The sequence below is a fragment of the Melitaea cinxia genome, chromosome 9 (assembly GCF_905220565.1).
Source record: "Melitaea cinxia chromosome 9, ilMelCinx1.1, whole genome shotgun sequence".
Taxonomy (NCBI): domain Eukaryota; kingdom Metazoa; phylum Arthropoda; class Insecta; order Lepidoptera; family Nymphalidae; genus Melitaea; species Melitaea cinxia.
In genome coordinates this window covers 6,475,537-6,499,643 of record NC_059402.1, presented here as the reverse complement: position 1 = coordinate 6,499,643, position 24,107 = coordinate 6,475,537, and the positions used below count along the sequence as shown (strand labels likewise).

Below are 24,107 nucleotides of genomic sequence, written 5' to 3'. Positions count from 1 at the left end.
TCGGTGCAATTTGAATTTTTTCATTTTTTAAGGGTTTTGACTGTCTGCTAGCCTGTAGGTAATTTAAGAGAGCTGTATTAAATTGTTCTTTTTTTCTTCTCCGTTGCGATTGGTATTTTGTCTATAACTTGAGGGATTGAAAAGACAAATGCCTGCTGCCAAAAATCCACCTTTTAAGTTAGTATTGTTTGTCATTTTATTTTCTCAATTAACTAGTGTAATAGTTGAGGGGAATGACATTTGTTATTTGATGATACACTAGGGTTTGACAGTTTGTATTGCAATAATATTTAACGCCACTCCCTCTTTATTGGTCCAAAAAAGGCCAAATCAAGGGCTGTGTTAAATGTGTGGCATTTCTTGGTAAAAATACAAATTTGATGTCATGTTCCTGACACAATTTTATTGTGTTTACACTAAGATGACATATTATATGACAAATATATATTAACATGACAAATTATTACCTATTACCGATTTTGTACCCTTTAAACCATTGGCCCAGGGTAAAACAATCAAGTCAAACCATTCATGAAATGTAGCCATTTCGAACCAACCAAACTTAGTTCTATTTTACCGCGCGTTCGGGGGCCCATCGCGACACCAACGTGTCCATAAATGCTTCGCTTTATTGTATATAAATATGGGGGTAAGCATTCACCGCTTGCTGTACCCGCAAACATTATTGAGACTGATTTCGTCGAATTTACTACGCGTTCTGGGTGTTTAGTTCCTCTTTTAAAGATCGCCTTACTAACACCCGGGTCATCCCTAAGATTTGTTTCGTCAAAGTTTAAGATGTTCCGAGGAGGAATGTTCTCAAGAGAAATCTCCAGTTTTTTGTAGAAGTCGATCATTTCTCTATTCTACAGATTTTTCAGCACGACATCGTTTAATGATTTGAGTAGCACGCTGAGTAAAATCGTGACATATTAAAAAACTACACACAAATCGATCGCCTGGCATTTTACCATCAAAGATTTGCAGTCTGTGATTTTTCTTTAAATAGTTTTGCACGACGATGCGCAAGTCGAGCAGGGTCAATGGTGAACCAAACTCGCCTGATAAGTTAATAACTCCAGCTATATGTTTTTCTTCTATAGATATTTTTGGAGGACGGCCAATAGACTTTTTATGAAGATTCTTACATTTATAAAGAATAGTGCGCCTAGGAATGCTAAATTGCTTCTCTTTCCCTACTTCGTATGATGATATTTTTTTACATGCGACTAAATCAACTGCTTCACTCAACATCTCTCGTGAATAATCAGAATAATGTTAAGCACCTGGTTTTCTTCTGGCCTTTGCTGGTTTACTGGACACAGCACACGCACCATTTAACACCCAGAGACTGGCACCGGTACCCCCAATAGAACCCCGCGTTCCTCCCGGAGAACGCGTACCACAGTTTGGGTATGGCTGGTCTACATAATATATGTAAATAAAATATGGGCTTAGAAGGGTAAAAAAACTACATGCTTTTTTATCTTTATATTTAAAATAAATACTATGTTTTGACATATATCAACTACTTATATCTATGTTCTATTTACATTAATTTTAATAAATACTTTAATCATCTTCTTTGCATTAACTTACAGCTAATCGGTAGGTATTCTATGAACAAGGATAAACTTTCTAGCATTTGGACATCATTAATAAATCTGCAAAATATTCATATCGTGACAATTCAATGTAAATAATCAATTACGAATTACAAATATTGCTTAATATAAACTTATAAGGCTGTAAGTAGGTTCTAATTAATTGGTTAAAAATTATTAATAAGCTGCTTCTGGTCTTAATTGACGTTCTATTATTATCCGAAAATATTGGAGACAAAGCTATTGAAGGAGTTTGTCAGAGTGGAGAAGAGACCTGGCGCAGGCGGTGGGCGCGCCGGCGGGGGTGGCGGGCGGTAGTACGGGCCGCCGTCAATGCGCTGAATAGTAAAATATCCGATTAGTTAAATTATTTAAAATCAATGGAATGTAAAAGCATTGAAAAGCATTTTTTAAGCAAAACTTTTTAAATGTAGTCGAAATCAAAATCAAAAATATCTTTATTCAGATAGGCTTCACTAGCACCTTCGAATAGTTATTTCTCAAATTAAAATATGCTATCACTGACATTAAATCTATATATATACATATTAAATTTCAATAGAGGTTTTATGTTAATATTAGGTTGGGGAAAAAGTTTCTTCGTTTTTTATATAGAAATCAAGGTACGATTTTGCAAACTTATTTAAATTTATTATAATTGTGTTTACTCGCAAACGAAAAAAAACTGACTTCAATTGCAGCGACATGTAATACAACGTAAGTAGACAAAAAAGTCAAGTAAATACGCGTTATCAAAGATTACTTAAAAGGTAGTCATTAGATCTCGATCAAATTGGAATAGGACTTATATAAAAATTTCGTGTCACGATATATGTTCGCGATAAACTCCGTAACTACCGAACAGTGACTCTCCGTGACTATGGGCAAAACACATGAGTTCACGCCATTTTTGGCGTGAAATTGTGGAGGCCTATGTCCAGCAGTGGACTGTGATAGGCTGAAATGATTGCAAATGAAATGTTTTTTATACGACTTTAGTTTGTATTATATTAGTTATATATAGTATATTTATATTAGTTTGTATATATAGTTCTATAAAATCCGAATAGATGGCGGTTTGACATCTAAGTTGCTCAGATATCCGGTAGATGGTGCCGTATTTCTATTTGTGAATTTCTAAAAAATTGATTCAATCTATTATAATTACAGAGCCACAGCAACGCGTGGCTGGGTAGGCTAATATATATATATATATATATATTGGTTTGGACAGTCCTCTATTGATGTTAACTTTACACTATATAAAAAATTCTGAAGAGACCGAAACAGATGGGAAATGGGAGAAAGATCTGAGAGTGCAGCGTCGGGTCGGTTCGGGGCTATATGGTGAATGCATTAAGACTTGCCAGTCTAATTGTCAATTTTTATTGACTGGCTAAAGACGTACATGATTTTCTGTTGATCAATTCTGGCCACTCATTCTCAATTTCTTGCATAAGTCTAATCAGCTGTTGACAGTAGAAATCAGAATCGATGGTTTTTCCCGGCGGTAAAAGCTCATAATGAATGATGTCCTTCCACAGAAATCTCAGCCTTCACTTATTACATCACCTTATTGCGGGTCAATCCTTGCTTCGCAATAGTCTGTTTGGATTGACCGACCTTTGAATACGATCTCTTTCATACATTCTTAGCGTTGATGAACAACTTTTCGTCACCAATGATCAATCTCTTCAAAAATGGTTCGATATATAGCAGTTAAAAGAGAATCGCAAATGAGTATACAGTTAATTAGATTTCTTTCAGTGAGTTTATGTGGCACCCATATATCGAACTTTTTTGTGTAGTCAGCCTTTTTCAAATATGTCAAAACTGATTTATAGTAAATTCTCAGATCTTTTTGGATCTACTTAAATGTCGATGTAGCTTAACTTTTTCAAAAATGTCGTCACGTTTATCCGTGAACTGAGTGACCAGAGCAAAATGTTCCATTGACATCAAAATTGCCTGACTGAATACTCTTACCTAATTTTGTACTACTGTTACTGAAATTACATTAAGACCATAAAAGTCACAATTTTTTTTTCGCGGTTTAAGTCGCATTTATCCCCTTTTAATAGTAAAACTTTAAAATGTACCGAATTTATTTGTTTTTTTTTTGGCGGACAGAAAAACAAAAGTGGCGGGAAACCGATTTTTTTTTGTAATTTCCTTTTTAAAATGTCACCTTTTCATGGTATCAAAACCGTTACAAACAATAAAACCAAAAATATTTTATTGAAACTTTTTACTAGAAAATAATGAAAGACTTTCCTCAACCTATTATTAACTATTACTACTTTTACTACGAAAATACAAAGTACGCATGTCAGAAGTGAAACTTCTTTGGCGAACTAATTTTTAAGTCTCGTTTATATTAATACATATCTAAAGCTTTAGATTTCCGTTCCAGCACCATCGACAAAAACGTTGCCGCATCATCAAAACGTTGCCGTTTCATCCTTACGGATGTTACCCAATGTTACCCTCATGTGCCTAAAGAAGTTTCACTATAAAATAGAAAGAATGCTTTAATTAACAATGTGATTCATCGTAAACATAATATAGCACACTACTTGTATAACTTTTAAATAAGTATAAGAACATGCAATAATCAGTTCTTACCTGTACATCGAACAATATCATGAATTGTTCATAAAAGTTATGGACAGCAATTTGAATTGATAATATTTATCATTGGTCAACTGTATTTCTGTGTGAACTTTGTACACGTCTCTATCATGATTTGATTTTTAAATACCCGATACTACAGATTATACGAGTACATATTTTTACATATTTTAATATTTCATAGCCCATTAATTACCTTATAAAGTTTGTGTAGCGCTTACCTACAGTGTGTTAGTATAACAATGAATGAAATTTAAGAATTTATAAATAATACATAAGTAAAATATAATATATAATAATTATGAAATACTTGTATTAAAACGATCTGAAGGTGAGATAAGGTTATTGTGTGGAATCTAGTTGAGAACAATCTATTCTTTTATTCCATCTAAGTAGATAATGTAAGTTGCTTGAATATATATCCACAGCAATATGTTTATTGACAATAGCCGAAAGATAGCACGATCATAGTGTTAAATAAATAATCACACAGGAACCATTGTGTTTTATAGGTAGGTACACTTTAACTAACAAATGACATAAAAGATCTTATCTATAGAAATGAAAACAATCGCATAAAAATTTGTCTGAAATGTAAGATTAGCCTTGTGAATAAGTAACAGATTATTGATTTTTCATATGCGTATGCAGTGTTTCGTCATGATGTACGATTAGGTAATAACAGCGATTCCCTGCTGAAAATTCTAAATAAAAAACGATGATTTGTATGGGAAGTTATTGTAAACTATTGTGTTTGAAACAGGGATTCCAAAATTTTCGTACAATTTTCTACAATTTTTATCTGTTTTATCTGGGCTATCTGGAATCCAGATAGATCTATCTGGGCTATCTGGATCCAAATAGATCTATCTGGGCTATCTGGATCCAAATAGATCTATTTGGGCTATCTGGATCCACATAAAAACAGCCCTGGAGCTGCATTAGCTCATACCCCCATCTCCTTTCTTCCATCGGACTTACAGACATACCGCGGGCTTTCATCCCTACCTGATTGACATACCCATCATGCGTACAAAGCGCTTCGAATCATTTTTTTTAATGCGCACAGCCAAGGAGTGGAATTCCCTGCCGCCGTCTGTATTTCCGAGGTCATAACATGATTAAAGCGCGAGTGAACAGGCTTCTTCTGGGTGAGCTCGCTCCAACTTTGACCTCGTCTTTGCTCTAGAGCTAGACTGGGGTCAAGAGTAAGCCCATAACATTATAATAAAAAAAAATAATAATATGTCATGGGACACCATGTAGGAACGATGTTCCTTCGGATAGTATAGAAGCAACACAATATGAATAAAAAAAATGTTGAATTTTATATATATTTTCTGGTTCTTGATTTTTTTTTAATTTTGTTGATTGGTTTTTATTAAGTACATAAAAGTATTCAGGAAATTTAGTATTTTAGAAAATAACTAATACCGTTAAATAAAATAAATCAAACAAAATAATAATAATAATAATAATAATTCAAACTATTAAGTGAAATAAAAAAATATGTGTCTGTATTTATTTTTGTCGACAGTATAAAATTACATAAATAATTTTAAAAAAGTTTACTAGTAATATGTTAGTTTTAGAAACGCTATATTATACAGTCGTGTGACTGATATTACGTCACTTCCGTTATATATTTTTCTTACGGTTTTAGTATCACATTTTTTTCAGTTCGGTCGCCCAGCCAAATGTCAAGCCTGCCGTAACGAACATCGTTCCAAAAAAAAAAAAACAATAACTTCCCATATACCTAAATCATTGTTTTTTATATGGAATTTTTAGCAGGTTTCACAAAACGCAAGTGCAATACGCGTATTTGAAGCACGTGCTAGCTGTCATAAATTTACTTGGTCATTAGTTTTAAGAAAAAAAAAAATGTTTAATACTGTTTAAAAACAAATATTATGCAAAGATAAGATTATAAAATAGCGAATTTTATCGTCTTTTCTTGCCGCTAGTGATGAACAATTAGGGTACAATAAAAATATACAAAAATTTCATAATAAGACGAACTTACCCTTTTTTGAGCTTACGCCAACATACTTATGAAATCTACATATCTGATGACACCGAAAAAATATGAATAACAATATTGAAACTATATTTTTATGAAATATAGGCGCTTGGAAAAGGGACTAAAATAAATACCTAAACTGAAAAAGTTCTATGCTATGATAAGGAAATATAAATACAGATTGGTATAAGCGTATGTTTATTATTGGTTTTAAATCTGTTTTCGCAAATGCAATGTTAGGAGTTAACAAGAAAGGTGGAGTGTTATTTAAAAGTCCCCAAATATTTACATATTTAAGGAATTAAGTATATTATTACACGACCAATTGTCCATGTCCTTTTATACAGCCGATAAGAAAATGAAATTATTCTTCAGGGAAAAGCAGCTTTTCCTACGTCCAGCGGTAGAAGGGTTGTAGTGGAGTTTCTTTTTGAGTTCGTCTTTGGCGTTGTGGCTGGCCTTGGTGCGTATCCCTAAAGTGCAACTACATGTAGGTACAATATGTACAAACCATGTGTACAAATACCAGGACACATTAAAGAACTAGTTAAATTCTATAATCTACTAAAATAATTTACATATTTGCTCACTATTATGTTTACTTGCGACCCCATCCTCATACACAGGTGTTTTCGTGACGCCATTACATACAGACAGACAAAAATTCTATTAATTGTAATTTAATGTATGGCATTATTGTTATTACTTTTATATTTCATCTCAAATATAGTCTCAAATATATTTATAAAAGTAAACGAAATAGAGTTAGAGCTAGTTAGATATACGTATACCTATTTCAATTTAATTTGGTAAAAAGGTTATTTCGATATACATATTTGTTGGATAAATTTTCTTTCTTAAGGATATTTAATATGTAACGTACTGTAAAGTGATAATATAGGTTTTGATTTTTATTGGTTTCTTGATCTTAGTGTCTAAGTTGTTCCCATTTATACTAATGCAATAATGTTTCTAGGTACATTGGAAATAAGCAAACCTTTAAATTAATAGACCTTCACCACGTTTTGGAACTGTTTTATAGACTTTTCTATTTACAGAATAAGAACATTGTGTACAAGAAGTAAATGCTGAAATGTAAAGAACTCACCTTAGCTGAATGTAAAGTAACATTTAACAAAGTTGGGTGGTTCTCTATAACAAAGAATTCAACTTCCTGAGGTAAATATCCTTCTGCTGCAACCTATGAAAAAAAAAGTTAAAGTGTAATTCAAATTGAAGTTTACTGTTTTATATTTTTTTTTCAAATATATAAATAATTTAAATATTTAATGTAAAGCAGATTAGAGCATTCACGAACAATTTCTTTATGCGATCTTTGATTTTTTTAGATAATTCGAAGTCACTTAGGGAACGATGCGGGTTGGTCCCGATTTAATTGTAAAAAATATCACCTTTTTCTAGGCTTACTTATGTCTAATATTTTTGGCGGTTTAAAAAGTACGCGTAAATTGTTGTTAAGTATAAATATATCGTTATTTCACCTCAAGTTTGTATGTCCCCGGTAATAAGATACGCCAAAATTCTCCATATTTAGTGGTATGGTATGTGACGTCACGTCCCTTCACACGTATGGCGGCACGGTCAATCGGGTTACCATTTACATCCATAACGAACCCATGCGCACCACGATGAGCTTCAGCTAAGAATTTTATTAGAGACTGAAAAAAAAATGCTTAGTTATTTATAAATAACAAATAGAAGTAATGAGATTCTTTTAACACATTTTCTAGTTTATTTACTAGTATTACGTAAAAAGCGTTAGATATGTATATCGCGGGTCTACTGGATAACACTAGTGATTTTTTATGAATAGATCGCATGTTCAGAATCTGAGTAGTTTTGCAGAATATTCAAACTGCCAAAAAGTTCGTCTTTGTCTTGTAAAGAAAACTATTGTTAGAAGTTTACCTAAATAACAGTAAGTGAATCTCGAGAGAATTACTGGTTAGGACATATACGAGTAAGATACTGGTTACGCCTCGTGATTTCACCCACATTGTTTCAGATATCATGTGAATTTTGGCATACAGTTTGCACCTATGTGTTATTCTGGATCTCCAGCTATCTACGTACCAAGTTCAATAGCAATCAGTTCAGTGGTTAAAAAAGTAATAAACATATATGTATATATGTAAGAGTATAAATTCAAATCAGTAATATATATGTAAGAGTATAAATTCAACCATTGTATTCAATGTGACAACTAATTAATTCTCTCGGTTCTTCGATAGGAATATTAAATTGTGTTTTAAAAACCTTGTCAGTTGTACAGATACAATCTTTGGAGATACGGCACTATCTTATCGGCATGATTCTTTGACACATAAAATTCCTATGTCTTAGTTTAATACCATACACGATCAGATCCTAAAACATATCGTAACATTTAAGACCGTGTATAATTTGAAAAAATGTACACTCCGATTTTATTTTACTTTTTAATACTATATCATAGCGCGGTTCTAATTAACGGCGAAACGAGACAAGCAGTGGCGAATTTAGTGTCTCAAAACGTCACTGGAACTATTTATTTTACGGAGACAGAGAACGGAATCCGAGTTAATGGAACGATCACCGGCCTGAATCCCGGACTGTACGGGTTTCACGTGCACACGCTGGGAGACACAAGCTCATGCGACGCGACCGGCGCGCACTTCAACCCCGAAGACAGCGCCCACGGCGGACCCGACCACACCGTGCGCCACGTCGGAGACCTCGGGAACGTACAGTTCGTGGCTGGGAGTGTCGCTAATGTAGACTTTGTGGATAGCGTCATCACCCTCCGTGGAAGAAACAACATATTGGGACGCGGTCTTGTTCTTCACGAGCAGGAAGACGATCTAGGTTTGGGTAATCATGAAACGTCCCTAACGACTGGTAATGCGGGTGCTAGAGTAGCATGCGGCACCATTGGGATTAGTTCACCTTCGGTTTGGAATTCCGCGTTACCCGTCATCCCATCATCAACATTACTTATTATTGGAATGTTGTTTTTGTTATTTAAATGATTCATTAATAAATAAGATGTACTGATTATTACCTCTTTGTTATCTTGCCAATACTTATTAAGTTCATGAGCTGGGGGATATTTGCAACAAGATATTTCCAATGTTATTTCCATACATCCATGCCATAAGTAATTGTAATCCTGCATTCCACCTGAAAGAAATAATGTTTAATAGTTTGATGTCTCTTCGAGGGTTAATAATTCATGAAATTAATTTCAAATTAAGCACATTGCATTTAATTTTTGATAGTTTATTTTACAAATATTATACTTTAAATATACATATGTATATTTTTAACCGTATTTAAAAAAAGAAGGAGGTTCTAAATTCAACTGTATTTATTTTATGTGTGTTTACCTCATAACTTTTTACTATATGTACCGATTTTGATAGTTATTTTTTTAATCTAAAGCCGGTACTTGACTTGATATACTTATCCATCTATTGACATTTAAATTTGATCGAGACTTGACGAGTAGATACTTTTTGAGTTATCCTTAATAATGCATATTTATTTGACTATTTTGGCGACTACCTAGGCATCACTTGTCGATGTAAATTGAAGTCGTTTTTGTTCGTTTGTTAGCAATTTCAATTATTTATATTAAATAGTGATAATCGGACACATAGTAGTAAAAAATAATTCTAAACATAAAAATTCATGATTTATTTTGTAGTTATAAGACATAACTGTATACGTAGGAGTATTAATAATTTATTTAAATACCACCAGTATATACAACACTTATTGCGCATTCTCAGTTTTCCATTATTAAACAATAAATTAAAGTACGCAACTATATAAGTAAGCCACAAAAATTATTGTATCAGCTATAGGATTAAAGAAATACAAAATAATAATAATAACTTGACCAAACACACACTATAATTTTGTTTGCCCTCAAACGAAATAAAAACTGACTTCAATTACATCAACAAGTAATAAAACGTAAGTGGACGAAAAATATTCAAGTAAATACGTGTTATCAAAGTAAAAGTAAATTAATATTGATTTACACTTTTTGATTTTTATTCATTCAAATTTTGTTATTTCATGTTTTTAACCGACTTCCAAAAAAGGAGGAGGTTCTCAATTCGACTGTATTTTTATTTTATTTTTTTATGTATGTTACTTCAGAACTTTTGACTGGGTGGAGCGATTTCGACGAATTTTCTTTTAATCGAAAGGTGGTGTGTGTCATTTGGTCCCATTTAAATTTATTTGAGATCTAACAACTACTTTTCGAGTTATATCTAATAATGCGTTTTTACTTGACGTTTTTTTCGTCGATCTACGTTGTATTATACCGCATAACTTTCTACTGGATGTACCGATTTTGATAATTCTTTTTTTGTTGGAAAGAAGATATCCCTAGTTTGGTACCATGATAAGGAAACTAGGATCTGATGATGGGATCCCAGAGAAATCGAAGGAAACTCTCGAAAATCCGCAATAACTTTTTACTGGTCGTACCGATTTTGATAATTTTTAATTTAATCGAAAGCTGATGTTTATCATGTGGTCACATATAAGTTTTATCGAGATCTGATAACTACTTTTTGAGTTATCTTTGATAACGCGTAGTTACTTGACTATTTTTTCGTCGATCTACGTTGTATTACTCGTCGATGTAGTTGATGTCGGTTTTTTTTCGTTTGTGAGCAAAACAATTATTTTTTTTGCAAAAACATTAAAATCAATGCTATATAAACGATATTATTAATTCTATTAACAAAATAATATGGCTCTGTGACCACACGTCGATAACCGCTTGACAAAAAATGTGTGACGGTGACTAAGGGATATACACAAATATCACACGTAAAATCGGAGCGAGAATCGAAACCACAACCCCCCGGAGCAGATAGCAGGCTGCAAACTGCGGCTCGGGCTAAAGGGCGGCAGTATAATTTGCGATTGTGGAGCATATTCTAAAAACGTTATTTACAACTTCAGACTTCGGACTTCGAAGAGAATGAGATTGGTGCAGCGCTCGGGCAGCTTAAAAACGGGAGGGCCCCGGGGGATGACGGAGTTACCACTGAACTCCTTAAAGCCGCAGGGCGACCTGTCCTGAAAGCCTTGGCAAGACTATTTAACGCCGTCATCCACCGAGGTACCACGCCGGAGGCGTGGTCCAGGAGTGTGGTGGTGCTGTTCTTTAAGAGAGGCGATAAGTCTCTATTAAAGAATTACAGACCGATCTCACTTCTGAGCCACGTCTATAAGCTGTTTTCGAGGGTTGTTACGAATCGTCTCGCCAGAAGACTCGACGAATTCCAACCACCAGAGCAGGCTGGGTTTCGAAATGGCTACAGCACCGTGGACCACATTCATACTGTTCGGCAGATTATCCAAAAGACGGAAGAATATAATCAACCGCTGTGTATGGCATTTGTGGACTACGAGAAAGCCTTCGACTCTGTCGAGACCTGGGCTGTCCTGGACTCTCTGCAGAGATGTCATATCGACTGGCGATATATCGAGGTACTGAAATCTATGTACGACGTGGCGACGATGACCGTTCATGTCAATGACCAAAGAACAAGACCTATTTCCCTCCGGCGTGGAGTAAGACAGGGGGATGTAATATCACCGAAACTGTTTACCACTGCGCTAGAAGATGTTTTTAAGACCTTGGATTGGGGGGAACGAGGCATCAACGTCAACGGTCAAATTCATCTCTCACCTTCGTTTCGCCGACGATATTGTCATCTTTGCCGAGACGCTGGATGAGTTAGGCCAAATGCTGGCCGGCCTAAACGTGTCGGTCTCTGTATGAACTTGGATAAGACGAAAGTTATGTTTAACAACCAAGTCATACCGATACCGGTATCGGTCGATGGTACCCTTCTCGAAGTTGTTCAGGATTATAGTTACCCATAGTAGGCCATACTATCCAACTAGGCCGCAACAACTTCGAAAAGGAGGCCGATAGGAGGATTCGGTTGGGCTGGGCGGCGTTTGGCAGACTCCGTCGAGTCTTCACTTCGAAGATTCCGCAATGCTTGAAGACAAAAGTTTTCGAGCAATGCGTCCTGCCTGTGCTAACATACGGAGCCGAGACGTGGACACTGACGAAGGGACTGGTCCACAAGTTTAAAGTCGCTCAACGTGCAAACGAACGGGCTATGCTTGGGGTCTCTCTCAAAGACAGGATTAGAAATGAGACTATCCGCGAGAGAACGAAAGTAACCGACATAGCCCACAGAATTAGCAAGTTGAAGTGGCAGTGGGCTGGTCATCTGTGTCGCAGGACCGATGGCCGTTGGAGTAGACGGGTCCTAGAGTGGAGACCGCGACTTGGCAAACGCAATGTGGGACGTCCTCCGGCCCGTTGGACTGACGATCTACGTAAGATTGCCGGTGTAGGCTGGATGAGGATTGCGGAAGACCGGGATGTGTGGCGCGAACTTGGGGAGGCCTATGTCCAGCAGTGGACTGCGATAGGCTGAAGTGAGTGTGACAACTTCAGACACACCAAGTTCTTTACCACTTAAAATGATAGTTTTAAAGATAATAAATATTTGTATTCAAGTATCGAGATAACATCGCATTCTATTGTTTAAATTTTATTTTAAATTTATATACGTATTTTACTAGGTATTAAACTTATAAAGAGCGTTTGACTATTAATAACCTTCTATTCACGAATCCCTAAAATTATCGAGTAACCAGTACCTACCTGTAAGTGGGTACCACGCTGCACCGTTAGTGATGCCCTTTTCGAATCTAGATGAACCAGACTTGCACGAAACTCCGCGCGACATCTTGGCGTGGTTGTTGGAGTACACGAGCGCGAGGTGGCGGAACACGTCGTCGTCGGGCGAGATGGACGGAGTGTGCGCGTAGCTTTGGAACACTGCGTTTAGGGGATATGAAGGGAAAAATAATGTTAATGACCTACAGATTATTTACAGTTAACCGTTCATCTTTAAAAAAATACCATCGATATTTCCGATTAACTAAAAATGTATGTGACTTGTGAAGTAAAACTTCTTTATGACACTTTTCGTAACGCTCTCGTCACGCATTCACCAGCTTACTGCCTAAGTCAAGCGTGTGTAAATAAGATTTAACTTCAAAAATTGAAACAAGTATAGCTAAGTATATAAATACAACACGACACAAGGCTGAAAACTTCCTTTAATATAAAATTACATACATCACCTGAGCACAACACAGAGGATCTGCATATCCCTGTTAAGCAGCAGGAAATACAAGAAGCATAACGTAAGGAATAGTCAAAATAAAATCAATTTTGTTTAGTTTTTGTTGTTTGTAAAAACATGAAAGATGTGAATATCAAACTCCACAAGTTATCACATTTAAGTATATTCTACCTGAGCGACCGAGCTTAGCTCGATATTTTTAGTATATTGTATTTTTTGGAAATCATATTCAAATACGAATTACATATTGATAAAATATGAATAATATTTTTCAATCTTACCGAAATAATAATAAAAAATATGAACTGATTATTTAAATAAAAAATCGCGAGTGCAAGTGTAGCAATTTTTTTTATTGCCTAAAATCAGGGATAAAACGACATTTTCTAAAAATGAATCCTAGCTAGATCGATTTATCGCCCTCGAAATCCCTGCATACTAAATTTAATGAAAATCGTTGGAGCTGTTTCTGAGATTCAGATTATATCTATATAATTATATCCTCAAGAATTGCTCGTTGAAAGGTATTCGATATATTTTCAATATATTAGATTAGTATAGTTACTAGCGCTTGGCGTGTTGTCGAAGGGATAGGAAGCGACCAATGCGCCGCCGTGCAGCGAGCCTGATATCACGAACTGTATCTTGCTGATCCACTCCTTCACCGCCTCTGTCTCCGGCTGGGGCTGCTTTGTGTTCGCCTTGAAGAAGTCCGGGAAGTTTCGGTTGAGGTCGTACCGGCGGGCGTTATGCCTGGCACAAATATTTAAATTTTTTGACAAATTTCAAGTAACCAGAAATAATTAAATCTAAAATTGTATTGTATTTGCCAATTTGATTGTATATAGAAATAAATATCATGATTGAATTTCTATTTGCAACTGTCACGATTACTACTTAAAGCATGTAGGTTCTTGAAAAGTTTTTTTTGAATAAGCACTCGATGATATTGTAATATATGTATATATTAGCTTCCCGCCCCGACTTCGCACGGGTATTTAACAAAAATTTCCAAATCCCTAATTTTTTTTTAAATAACTTCTTTCCTTTTCGTTTCGAAATCGCTTGGCGGGCGACACCGGGCTCTTATATATTCAGAAAGCTAGGCTCTAGGATATTCGAGAAGTTTGAGAATATTTTCTTTCTCACACCTTCTAGAATGTTCTCAACCTTATCGTCCGCAGTAACAATAGGTTTTGCAGCTGTAGCATACGTAGTAAAGTCGCGAAATTTAAAAACTTAAATTTTAAAATATTTTCAAAACTAATTTGAATAGCTAAAATTATGTCGCTTTAATTCCAAAATATAAGTAAGCTACTGCTGTATAAGTACATAAAATTTCAATCAAGTTATATATATTTATTAATAGCGTCATATTTATGTCTACATTTTGTACATAATACAAAAAAAATATGTCATCATCAGCCAAGCGTAAGTGTGCCAACGTTGTTATTATTTCTGGCGTAATAATAATGATATCTAATTATCTATGTATTTGTAAAATGAATATGGAATATAAGTTACTTTTTCTGTACACAAAAATAATATTTCTTATTGTCTATAATAAATAAGTATAATTATTTTCCTATTTTGTACCTATATGCCCGTAGCCACTATTAAATAAATCTTAACAATTGAATCAGTACCTACTCTGATTTAATATACAATTTTTTTCTGGTATATAAAAAAGAAAATAAGTTTGTTGAATCCACGTGAAATAAGTTGGAATGGTTTAAGCGTAGATCGTATAGCGGTACGAAATATTATTATTCTATAGCTATACCGATACGTTCTGTATACCTATAGTCCAGCCGGCCTAGCATGCATACAACGAGATATCTCTTGACGAGAGAGAAAGATAATGTCTACATCGAGTATTTTCTCGATTACCCTAACATGCGCACTACGAGAGACAAAATTCTCTTCCGAAGACTTCGCCTTGTCGAGTAGAGAAACATTATCAACCATAATCACAACTGAATATCATTCTTATTTCTTATGTCGTAAAGTTGAATTTACAAGGTTATTGACCAATTTCAAACGAGTGACACATGTTTTATTTAAAAATGTTCTCGGCCTTTTGGCTAAGATAAAAAGTGTATATCTAATTTAAAAAAACTCTAATATGGAAAATAAAACGGCGTAAGTAAATGAATTTAATTATATATGTAAAACAATATGCTCGTGTTGTGCTTTATATCTTGTCGCACATTAGATAATTGTAATTCTATCACGCATTGTTTGTTTGTTTTTTTTTTTTTAATTTTTAAAATTTTTTGAATTTTTGAATTTTTTTTTTTGATTATTGATTTTACTTTTATTCTATTTAATTTTATTTTTAGTTATTGATTTTTTTAATATAATTTTGTTTTGTTTTTTATTCTGAATGTTGTCTTGTCTTGTTGTACTAACCCAATATGGACTTATACTTTGGTCTAAAATAAAGTATTATTATTATTATTATTATTTAGAATAAGAAGCAACAGGGCGCAAATACGTTTTTTGTGTCATTATATGGCACACTTCACTCGACTTTTCGCATTTCCCGCTCTTCGTATACCGAAATTATATAATTATAATAGGGAAACGCCATGGTATACAAAAAATAGGCACCCGGTTTTATTTATTTTTTATTTATCGTCTTTCTCGTCGATAATATTGAAGACGAGAAGTTTCTCTTCCTAAAACGACAAAATTCGACAAAATTACGATGTCATGTTAGCTTCCGTAGAGATAAATATCACAGATCACTAAAATTTAATGATTATCTCTTCTTGACGTAACGAGAAGAGTATCGCGTGCACGCATGTTAGCTACTGTAGACATAGAGAGATAATACGAGAAAAGGGGTCGACAAAATTTTGTCGTGGCGTGCATGCTAGGCCTGCAGGTCTAAACTGCTGAGCTTAAGACTACAAAACCTTGCTTAAGATTTTCTATATATGTATTTCACGTAACGTGCATATCAGATTAACTATTTACTCAAAAATAATGTACGATATATTAATTGGACACTATAAGTGCCATAGTTTGAAAATTAGGTATAGTACAGGTACAGAATACGGGATGTTCGACTCCTAGCTGTGTTCTGTCAAATGGGGGTTCTATAAGTGTAATAAATAGATAGCGTTCCGCGTGAAAAAAATTCTTGTCCATTTTTTTAATTTTACTGTTTAAATAGAAGAGCTTCTTTGATAGACTCTTTCTGCATGATACTTTTTATGAGTGAGTAAACGTCGAGAGACTGCATTGTCCCGAGAGAAGTGGAAGGAGTTGGAGGAGGCCTTTGTGTCCCAAAGACACGCGGATATACGTTAGCATGTACCCTTTTTGTAATATTGTCGATCAACATAAATTGTAAAAAACATTGTTAACTATATCCGCAATAAAGGTTTAATAATAATAATAATAATAAACGTCGAGAGAATGAGTGAAAAACGATTGACGAAAAAAGTGTATAAGGTGTGTGAATAATATAAGGGGTAGACCTAGGCGGACGTTTCGGCAGTGTCCAGGCTTCTTGAGCTGGCGAAGGGTCAGACCCCGGACGATGCAAAGCGTCTGGCGGAGGAGCTGGACCGCGTCCTCGGGGGCGTGGCGAGGGTCGTCTAGCCCATAAAGCTCGCGAGTCTCCGGGTTTCTGGACTGGACGACTCCGTCACGAAGGGAATGGTGGCCGAAGCGGTTGTCAAGGCCAGCCAGTGTGATGCCAGCGCTGTGAGGGTTGACGAGATCGTGGCCGGACCGGTAGGAATGGGTACTTCAGTGCTTAGGTGCCCAATCCCCTTTGCGAAGACTCTGGCGGAGCTCTGCCAGAGTTAAACTGCTGGAGCAGCGCCCACTGCGCTGCTACAAATGCATGGGCATCGGGCACACTCACCCGACCTGTCCCTTCGCGGTGTTACCGGTGCGGTAAGGAGGGGCACATTGCACCGAGACTCCTTGCTGCGCCATGTGCACTAGCGCCGAAAAACCAGCGTCACAAACAAAGAGGAGGCGGGATTGGCATCCCCCAAAGGTCCGGCTGACGATGGGGTGCGTCCCCAACAGTGGTAGAGCTGCGGAGGAGACTGCGGTGATGTCATCGTAGCCTCCTCCCTAACTTCATGATGTTATAGAGCGCTTGCGCTGCCCGTGAGCGCTCTAAAAGCGAAGGCAGCCGCACAGCACTGGCGGCCATCCGTTAGGGCATCGCGGTGTATGCCAACGCGATCCCGTGGCGTCCTACTAGGACGACGAGGGCACCGCTGGTTTTTAGTGGGTAGTCTGGCGCGTTCTCTCTGACAGCGCCAGGAGCCCCGTCACCACTCCCGTCACCTAAAGGGGGCGGGGTCAGTGCGCAAATGCATTTTCCAGCGTAAACAAAAAAAGGCGGACGTTTCGGAACAAAATAAGGGACGTCTTGAAAAAAGGGCAGGTCAAGAGAACCCTAAACCGAAGAGCATGTATGAAGGAAACAAAAAAGTGGCCGAAGCGAAACAAATATGTAAGGATCGTAGCAAGTGGAAAGAAGTGGTCTCTGCCTACCCCTACGGGAAAGAGGCGTGATTATATATTATATGTGTATGTAAGCACAACCATAATTTGGAATTTAAAACATTCTACGTGAAAAAGTATTCATTTCCACGTGCGGTTCCTTCTTAGTATGCGTCAGCTAGTATTAATATTTCATTTTATCGACATTTTTAAGAGCTAAGAAAAAAATATTGGACGGCTATGAAGAAGTACGTTGCCAGAGTAGCTTGTATATCAAGCCAAAGTAAATTTTAAAAGGATCTAGGAATTTATTTTTCATATGAAACGTGATCTCTATCATCTACAAGACTACCCATTTGAACGAACGCAGTCGAACCTCCTAAATATACTTAGTATTTAAGATGTTTAGTAGGTATGATTTGAACTTTATAAAATCTTTAATTGATAATAATTTTATCATTAGTTTAAGTTGAGCGCATTAACATACCTGCCATGGACAGTATCACATTGACCTTCACGCGATATAAGAAAGCCATCGGGATTCATTGAGGGCATCAAGTGAATCCTTGTATTATCCAACAACCATTTGATGTACGAGTCTGTTTCATAAGCTTTAACCAGGTACTGAAATAAAGAGTTTAAAACATGCGATTAATAATATTAATATGTATAAAAACAACATTTAAAATTGAATGTAAAGCATAAAATGGCTACAAGAGAATTGTACAAATCATTTTTTTTCCAAAAGTAAGTTCTATTTATACTTAACCTTAATAATAAAAAAAAGAATATTATTAGCACTGTATAATAATAATAAAAAAAAAACAATAGAAAAAAGTAATAGTTAAAAAATAAATGTATTTCACTTGTATCAGATGCAGCAGCAGTTCGCGACCGACAGCCTCATTGCCGTGAATGTTGGCCACATATTTGACGTCAGGTTTGCCAATCATGTGTTCGTACGGAGATGCAGAGACCACCATGACCCATAAATCTCGACCTAAATAGTGCGAAGTTCTTAAACTTATAGGTCCATTTGTAATTTAAAATTTTCTTTTGAAGATTAAGACTTGATGAGAAGGCTTGACTAAGAAGATATGCATTTTCAGAGTGTACGAACTAGACCCGTAAATTGAGTCCAAAGTTTTGAAAGGCAAGAAATTTGAGTTTCAGGAAGTACTGACTTGCTTGAAACTAAGCAACACAAATTAAAAAAAATACAGTCGAATTGAGAACCTACCCCTGTTTGTGAAGTCGGTTAATGGGTAAGTATTTATTAAAAAATACTTAGGACAGCCTCCTTAGGATATATCTTTTGGTTTGTGTTGGATTATAAACATCGTCGTTTGGATATTTACATGTTTTATTTAGGGACTTTTTTATTTAGGAACCGATAGGCACAAACGCACCGACAAACAGACAAAAATTCTAACAATCATTGTCATATATCTTGCAAGTACAGACAGCGATCCGTCGCATTTTAATTATAATTTTTAATTTATATTTCAAATTGTAGCTAAATCTTACTTATAACAGCGGTACAATCCATGACACAATTTTATTTCGAATTGGTGAAATCATAAACAGATTGTGTATAGAAAGTGAACATAAGCGTGCACACACACAAACACACACACACACACACACACACACACATACACACATTTAAATGTTTGCATTTCCGTCCTCTCATCGCTATACTCAGAGGGGTGAAAGCTTTATGGTAATTTTATATGACGGGGAGAATTATCGCAGGTACAACGTTGTCAGGAAAATTAACAAGAAATAGTCGTTTTTAAAAGAAATATTACTTAGATATAGCTTGTTACTTGTCAAATAATCTATCTATATATCTATTTAATACGTGAAGCAGAAACTTTCTACCCCTTGTTACAAAAATTGCGCGGACCGAGTATGAAATTTCGCACACTTATAGTTTATATAGGTAAGAAGTGATGAATGGTATTTTTTTTTAAATTATGATAAAAAATACACTAAAACTATAAAAAAACATTACACAGACTACCATGTATTTGACACACGCACGCATTTACACTCTTTTGTTTAATGTTCAAACTTATAACTTAAATTAATTATGGTCTAAATTCGACCACTGGGCAACCACTAAAATTTTATTGAACAATTAGGTTGTCGGTTTCAGTTGGATTGCAAATGACAATATCAACGAATGTCATCCTCCAGTTCGTATGATTTCGATAACGGTTCAGTAGTTTTATTGCGAAAGAGCTAAAGGGGCATCCTCACAAATCTGTTCAGTTCTGTGTTTTTTATTTCTACAAAAACTGCGATCAGGATTTCTTGTCTAGTGTAAAGGAAGTGACTATCAGTAGTATTTGTAGAGTAATTTAATTATTAATAAAACCGTTTTGAGTTTCTCGACAATTTTTGAGGTTCGATTTATATCTACATTTTTTTAAACTTTCTATTTTTTTTTTGGTGCAGTTTTTTAACGTCAAATTCGTATATCAATAAGAAATTTCACAGTTAGTTAGGTAAAAGTTTTATGAAATGAATAATTCGAAAAATATATAAATGATACAAATAAATTTAAAATTTCAAAATTATATTCAAAAACTGTCTACTTATATCTCAACAACACTTTCTCTTTGCAGTGCTTACTGCACTTACTTCGTTTTACTTCGCTTTTTAAACGATTTCCAAAAAAGGAGGAGGTTCTCAATTCTATAGTATTTTTTATGTATGAAGCAAAAAAAAAAAGAACTGTTCATAAGTTAGATGGAGCTAAAGAAGTTTTACCTCAGTCGTGTGGTCTAAAGCACACTCGTTTTTGAAGTAAAACTTTTTTACACACGGTTGACTTGGGGAGTAAGCTGTAAATGCGTGACGAGAACGTTACGAAAAGTGTGATCGGGCGAGGTGAACGTAAGTTGAGAGGGAGATATAAGTTAGATGGAGCTAAAAAAGTTTTACTTCAGTCGTGTGGTCTAAAGCACACTCGTTTTTTTTCGTCTAACTACATTGTATTAATTGTCGATGTAATTTAATTCGGTTTTTTTCGTTTGCGAGTAATCACAATTATTATTAAATAATAAAGTTTATAAAAAAATTATACTCCTTCTCGATCCAGTTACAGACATCTATTTGATTAAAAAAAATAGTTAAAAGTTCTTATTTACTCTTAGTTTCTGTAATTGCTAGTTGGATTGACTTACCCTGCACGGACTTGCCGATTGAGTAGAGAGCTGTAAGAGCAGGATACTTCGCGGAGATGGCACGCAAGTACCTCGTCATTTCTTCGTGATCATGGTATTTGAATTCAAGTTCTGGACCGGTTTCTCGTGGTTCCAAATCGATCTCACTAGTTGATACTTTACCTGTAAAATAATTTCGAAACTTACAAATAACATTCGTTTAAAGAAGTTTTATTTTCTTTAACTTTTTTTTTATTATAATGTGAGATATGGAATAGAACAAAATTTAACACACAAACGTTTTCGTATGTATGTAAACTACCTGTTGCGTATCCGGCACCGGAAGAATATTGTCCATACGTTCCTGTGATAACATTTATCAACAGAATGATATTGCATGCCCTTGTCGCCCATGATCTTAAGAGCAAATTCATCTAGAAAGTTATAATTTAGCTTTTAAATCATGTGTTATGTAGGTAGGCTTATAAGACCTAGCAATAAATTACAACACAGGAAAAGAGTAAAATTCGTTCAGTAACTCAGAATTGGGGAAAAAGAGTAAGTACTGTTATTCGTAACGATTTGTGTAAATTATTAATTATGAACCATATAACCTTTTGTAAATTATACACGATTTTTGTATCCAGACAGGAAATTGTTTCCTGAATTAAAAAATGACGCAATAGGTACCTATTTATCTAACATTATGTACAAAACGTGACGGGGTGTTATACGTTGGTAAAATTTTAATTTCTATACTTTCTTTGTTTTCGTTTTAAAAAAATTCGGTTACTTTAATTGCGCGAGCACAACCGGTTCCTTTTTCAAGGTTACTAGGTCAGTGGACCACCAGCTCAGACCATAGTACGACAGTACATTGACCTAAGATTCGAAATTAAAAACTAATTTACTAAGAGTCCTGTAATAACTTTAACACTTTTTAACTATTTGATAATTACTTTATGATTAAATTGGTAATGAATTCATTACAAGAAGACAATACAATCAGCCTACCTTTTCGTAGATGCAGTATTAATAAATTATAATATTTATTATTTGCCTGTATATGACATCCATTGAAAAAATAAATTTGTTTATTTACGTTTGAACTTAATTCTTAAATTAAAGTGATCGCCATTAGTTATTTTATTTGAGTAGCTCGTTGGCGGAGTTTTGTAGTGGCCCTGGCTTTCTGTTCCGCGGGTTGCGGGTTCGAGTCACAACTGTCTGAGGTTGAGTGTACTATTTGTATTTATTTGTTCGTATATTTATATATAAGCTTAAAAGTTATTAAAACTTAAGATAGATGAAAACTGTATTCAAAATCAAAAGAATTAAGGATAGTATTATTGTGCTGATAATAATGAGTGAGATTGTCGACGGTGGGGGTTGTCCGCTGATCGGACAATGGTCCGGAGGACTATACATGTTCTACTTAAGTTTTAAATTATTAAGTAAACCAACTACTAGTGAAGATATGAATTTTTAGTTATTTTCTTATTTTTTCTACTAAAATTTTTTTATGGATCCAAGTTGCCCGATATAAACTATTTTTATTATTATTTGTTTGGCTTTCTTTAAGACAACAATTGAATGACTTTAACGGCCATTCTCCGATTAGCAAAATTTTCGTGTCCGGGCTTGTTTAAACCGTAATATCATCATATTCAATCATGCACTTTTTTATATATTTTAGATAGCATCAGTACCTAGCTGTAAAAGAAATATTGGCTTCTGTTTTAAGTAATTAAGACGAAATTAATTTAACTTATGTTCAAAAAACCTCTGTTCTCTAATTACCGTGGCGTGTCCGCACACCAATTTAATCTTAAAACTTGCTTGTAATTTTTATAGCGTATAGATTTACTTTGATCCATTCAACGTTTTAAACGATATTAAGCAGCGTGTATCGCATAACAAAATATCAACTCAATAGAACCAGTCTACAAATAATTATTATGAAGTAATCGTATGTCCAATGGAAACTTCTAATTACCGTAACATCTGCTGTTCTCGAGTGCACATCCCTAAATAAAAGTATTTGGCACATTACTACCGTACGCATCGCGTCTCCTCAGTGTGTACCGAGGTCCATCAGCAGTTGTATGACTCTCATGTTAGTGTACCGCCAATGAAGCACGTGAGTATATAATTACCGTAGCCTTGGTTAAAAACTTTTCTAATTACCGTTGTTCTTATTTTAATACTAGATTTTTAAGATAGACCCAAGTTGATCATGTAAATGAAGACAGTACTTTGGCCTCCGTACGTTGTAATAAGCTAGAATTTGTATACTGTGTCGGTTTTAAACATTTTTATGAAAATTTATCGTTTTCTAATTACCGTATACTAATTACCATATGTTTATAATTACCGTTGTATGAAAAAGTAATACTTGTTTACCGCGGTTTTCGTAGATTATTATTATTACTGTCCGTAAATATGTCTATATTCATCAAATTATTTAATTTATAAGATAGGAAAACCTAAAAAGACCATAGAGGAAGTTAAAGAAAATAGAAGGCTTGCCGCGCGACAATGCCGAGAACGAATTAAAAATGCCCCTTTTTGTATTAGCAATCAAAAAAAAAATAAAGGAGAAAGAAGGGTACAATAAAAAAATAAAAAAATACTGCCTATCTGCGAAATGTCACCAAAAGCCGGAAGAAAACTCAAAAAAGAAGTAGAGAAAATTTCAGAGCTTACTATAAAAGACAAAAGGAAAAGGGAAAATTGAAAACAATCGAGGAAGAAGTGACCTTAGATATAGAGGTGCTTGATAACAATATATCCTCTTGAAACTTTGTCACACCACATCTCGATGATTTATGATACTCGCTGCGCTAAAAAGTACACTAAAAGAGTACAAAATTGTCCCAAAAATCCCAAATCAAAAAAAGAAGATAATCAGCAAGACGAAATTTTTCTGCAATCGACTTCTTTTGAAAAAGAATTAGTTCCCTTGAAAAAGACACCAAATTTTAAACCTTCTTTAACT

General features: G+C 34.9%; 2 protein-coding genes across 2 annotated transcripts; one reads left to right on the top strand and one right to left on the bottom strand.

Moving 5' to 3' along the window:
* Positions 1-1,464: 1,464 nt before the first annotated feature.
* On the bottom strand, positions 1,465-18,936 carry LOC123656256 (carboxypeptidase M). Its single transcript, XM_045591965.1, has 9 exons — positions 18,803-18,936; positions 18,424-18,560; positions 14,026-14,213; positions 13,459-13,488; positions 12,974-13,150; positions 9,320-9,438; positions 7,761-7,937; positions 7,367-7,459; positions 1,465-1,942 (listed from the first exon to the last, which is right to left on the bottom strand). Exons 1-9 carry the CDS (start codon positions 18,917-18,919, stop codon positions 1,820-1,822), a joined length of 1,161 nt encoding a protein of 386 aa, XP_045447921.1. The 5' UTR covers positions 18,920-18,936; the 3' UTR covers positions 1,465-1,819.
* LOC123656257 (superoxide dismutase [Cu-Zn]-like) lies at positions 8,648-9,315 on the top strand. The gene has a single exon (XM_045591966.1). It carries the CDS (start codon positions 8,691-8,693, stop codon positions 9,285-9,287), a length of 597 nt encoding a protein of 198 aa, XP_045447922.1. The 5' UTR covers positions 8,648-8,690; the 3' UTR covers positions 9,288-9,315.
* Positions 18,937-24,107: the final 5,171 nt, after the last annotated feature.

Bases quoted from the DNA above. Each gene is read 5' to 3' on its own strand.
- LOC123656257 (XM_045591966.1), top strand. From the start codon at position 8,691: ATGTACACTCCGATTTTATTTTACTTTTTAATACTATATCATAGCGCG.
- LOC123656256 (XM_045591965.1), bottom strand. From the start codon at position 18,919: ATGGTGGTCTCTGCATCTCCGTACGAACACATGATTGGCAAACCTGAC. The intron at 14,214-18,423 runs GTATGTTAATGC...TATTTGTGCCAG, and splicing joins TGTGATACTGTCCATGGCAG to GCATAACGCCCGCCGGTACG. The intron at 1,943-7,366 runs GTGAGTTCTTTA...TTTACTATTCAG, and splicing joins TTACTTTACATTCAGCTAAG to CGCATTGACGGCGGCCCGTA.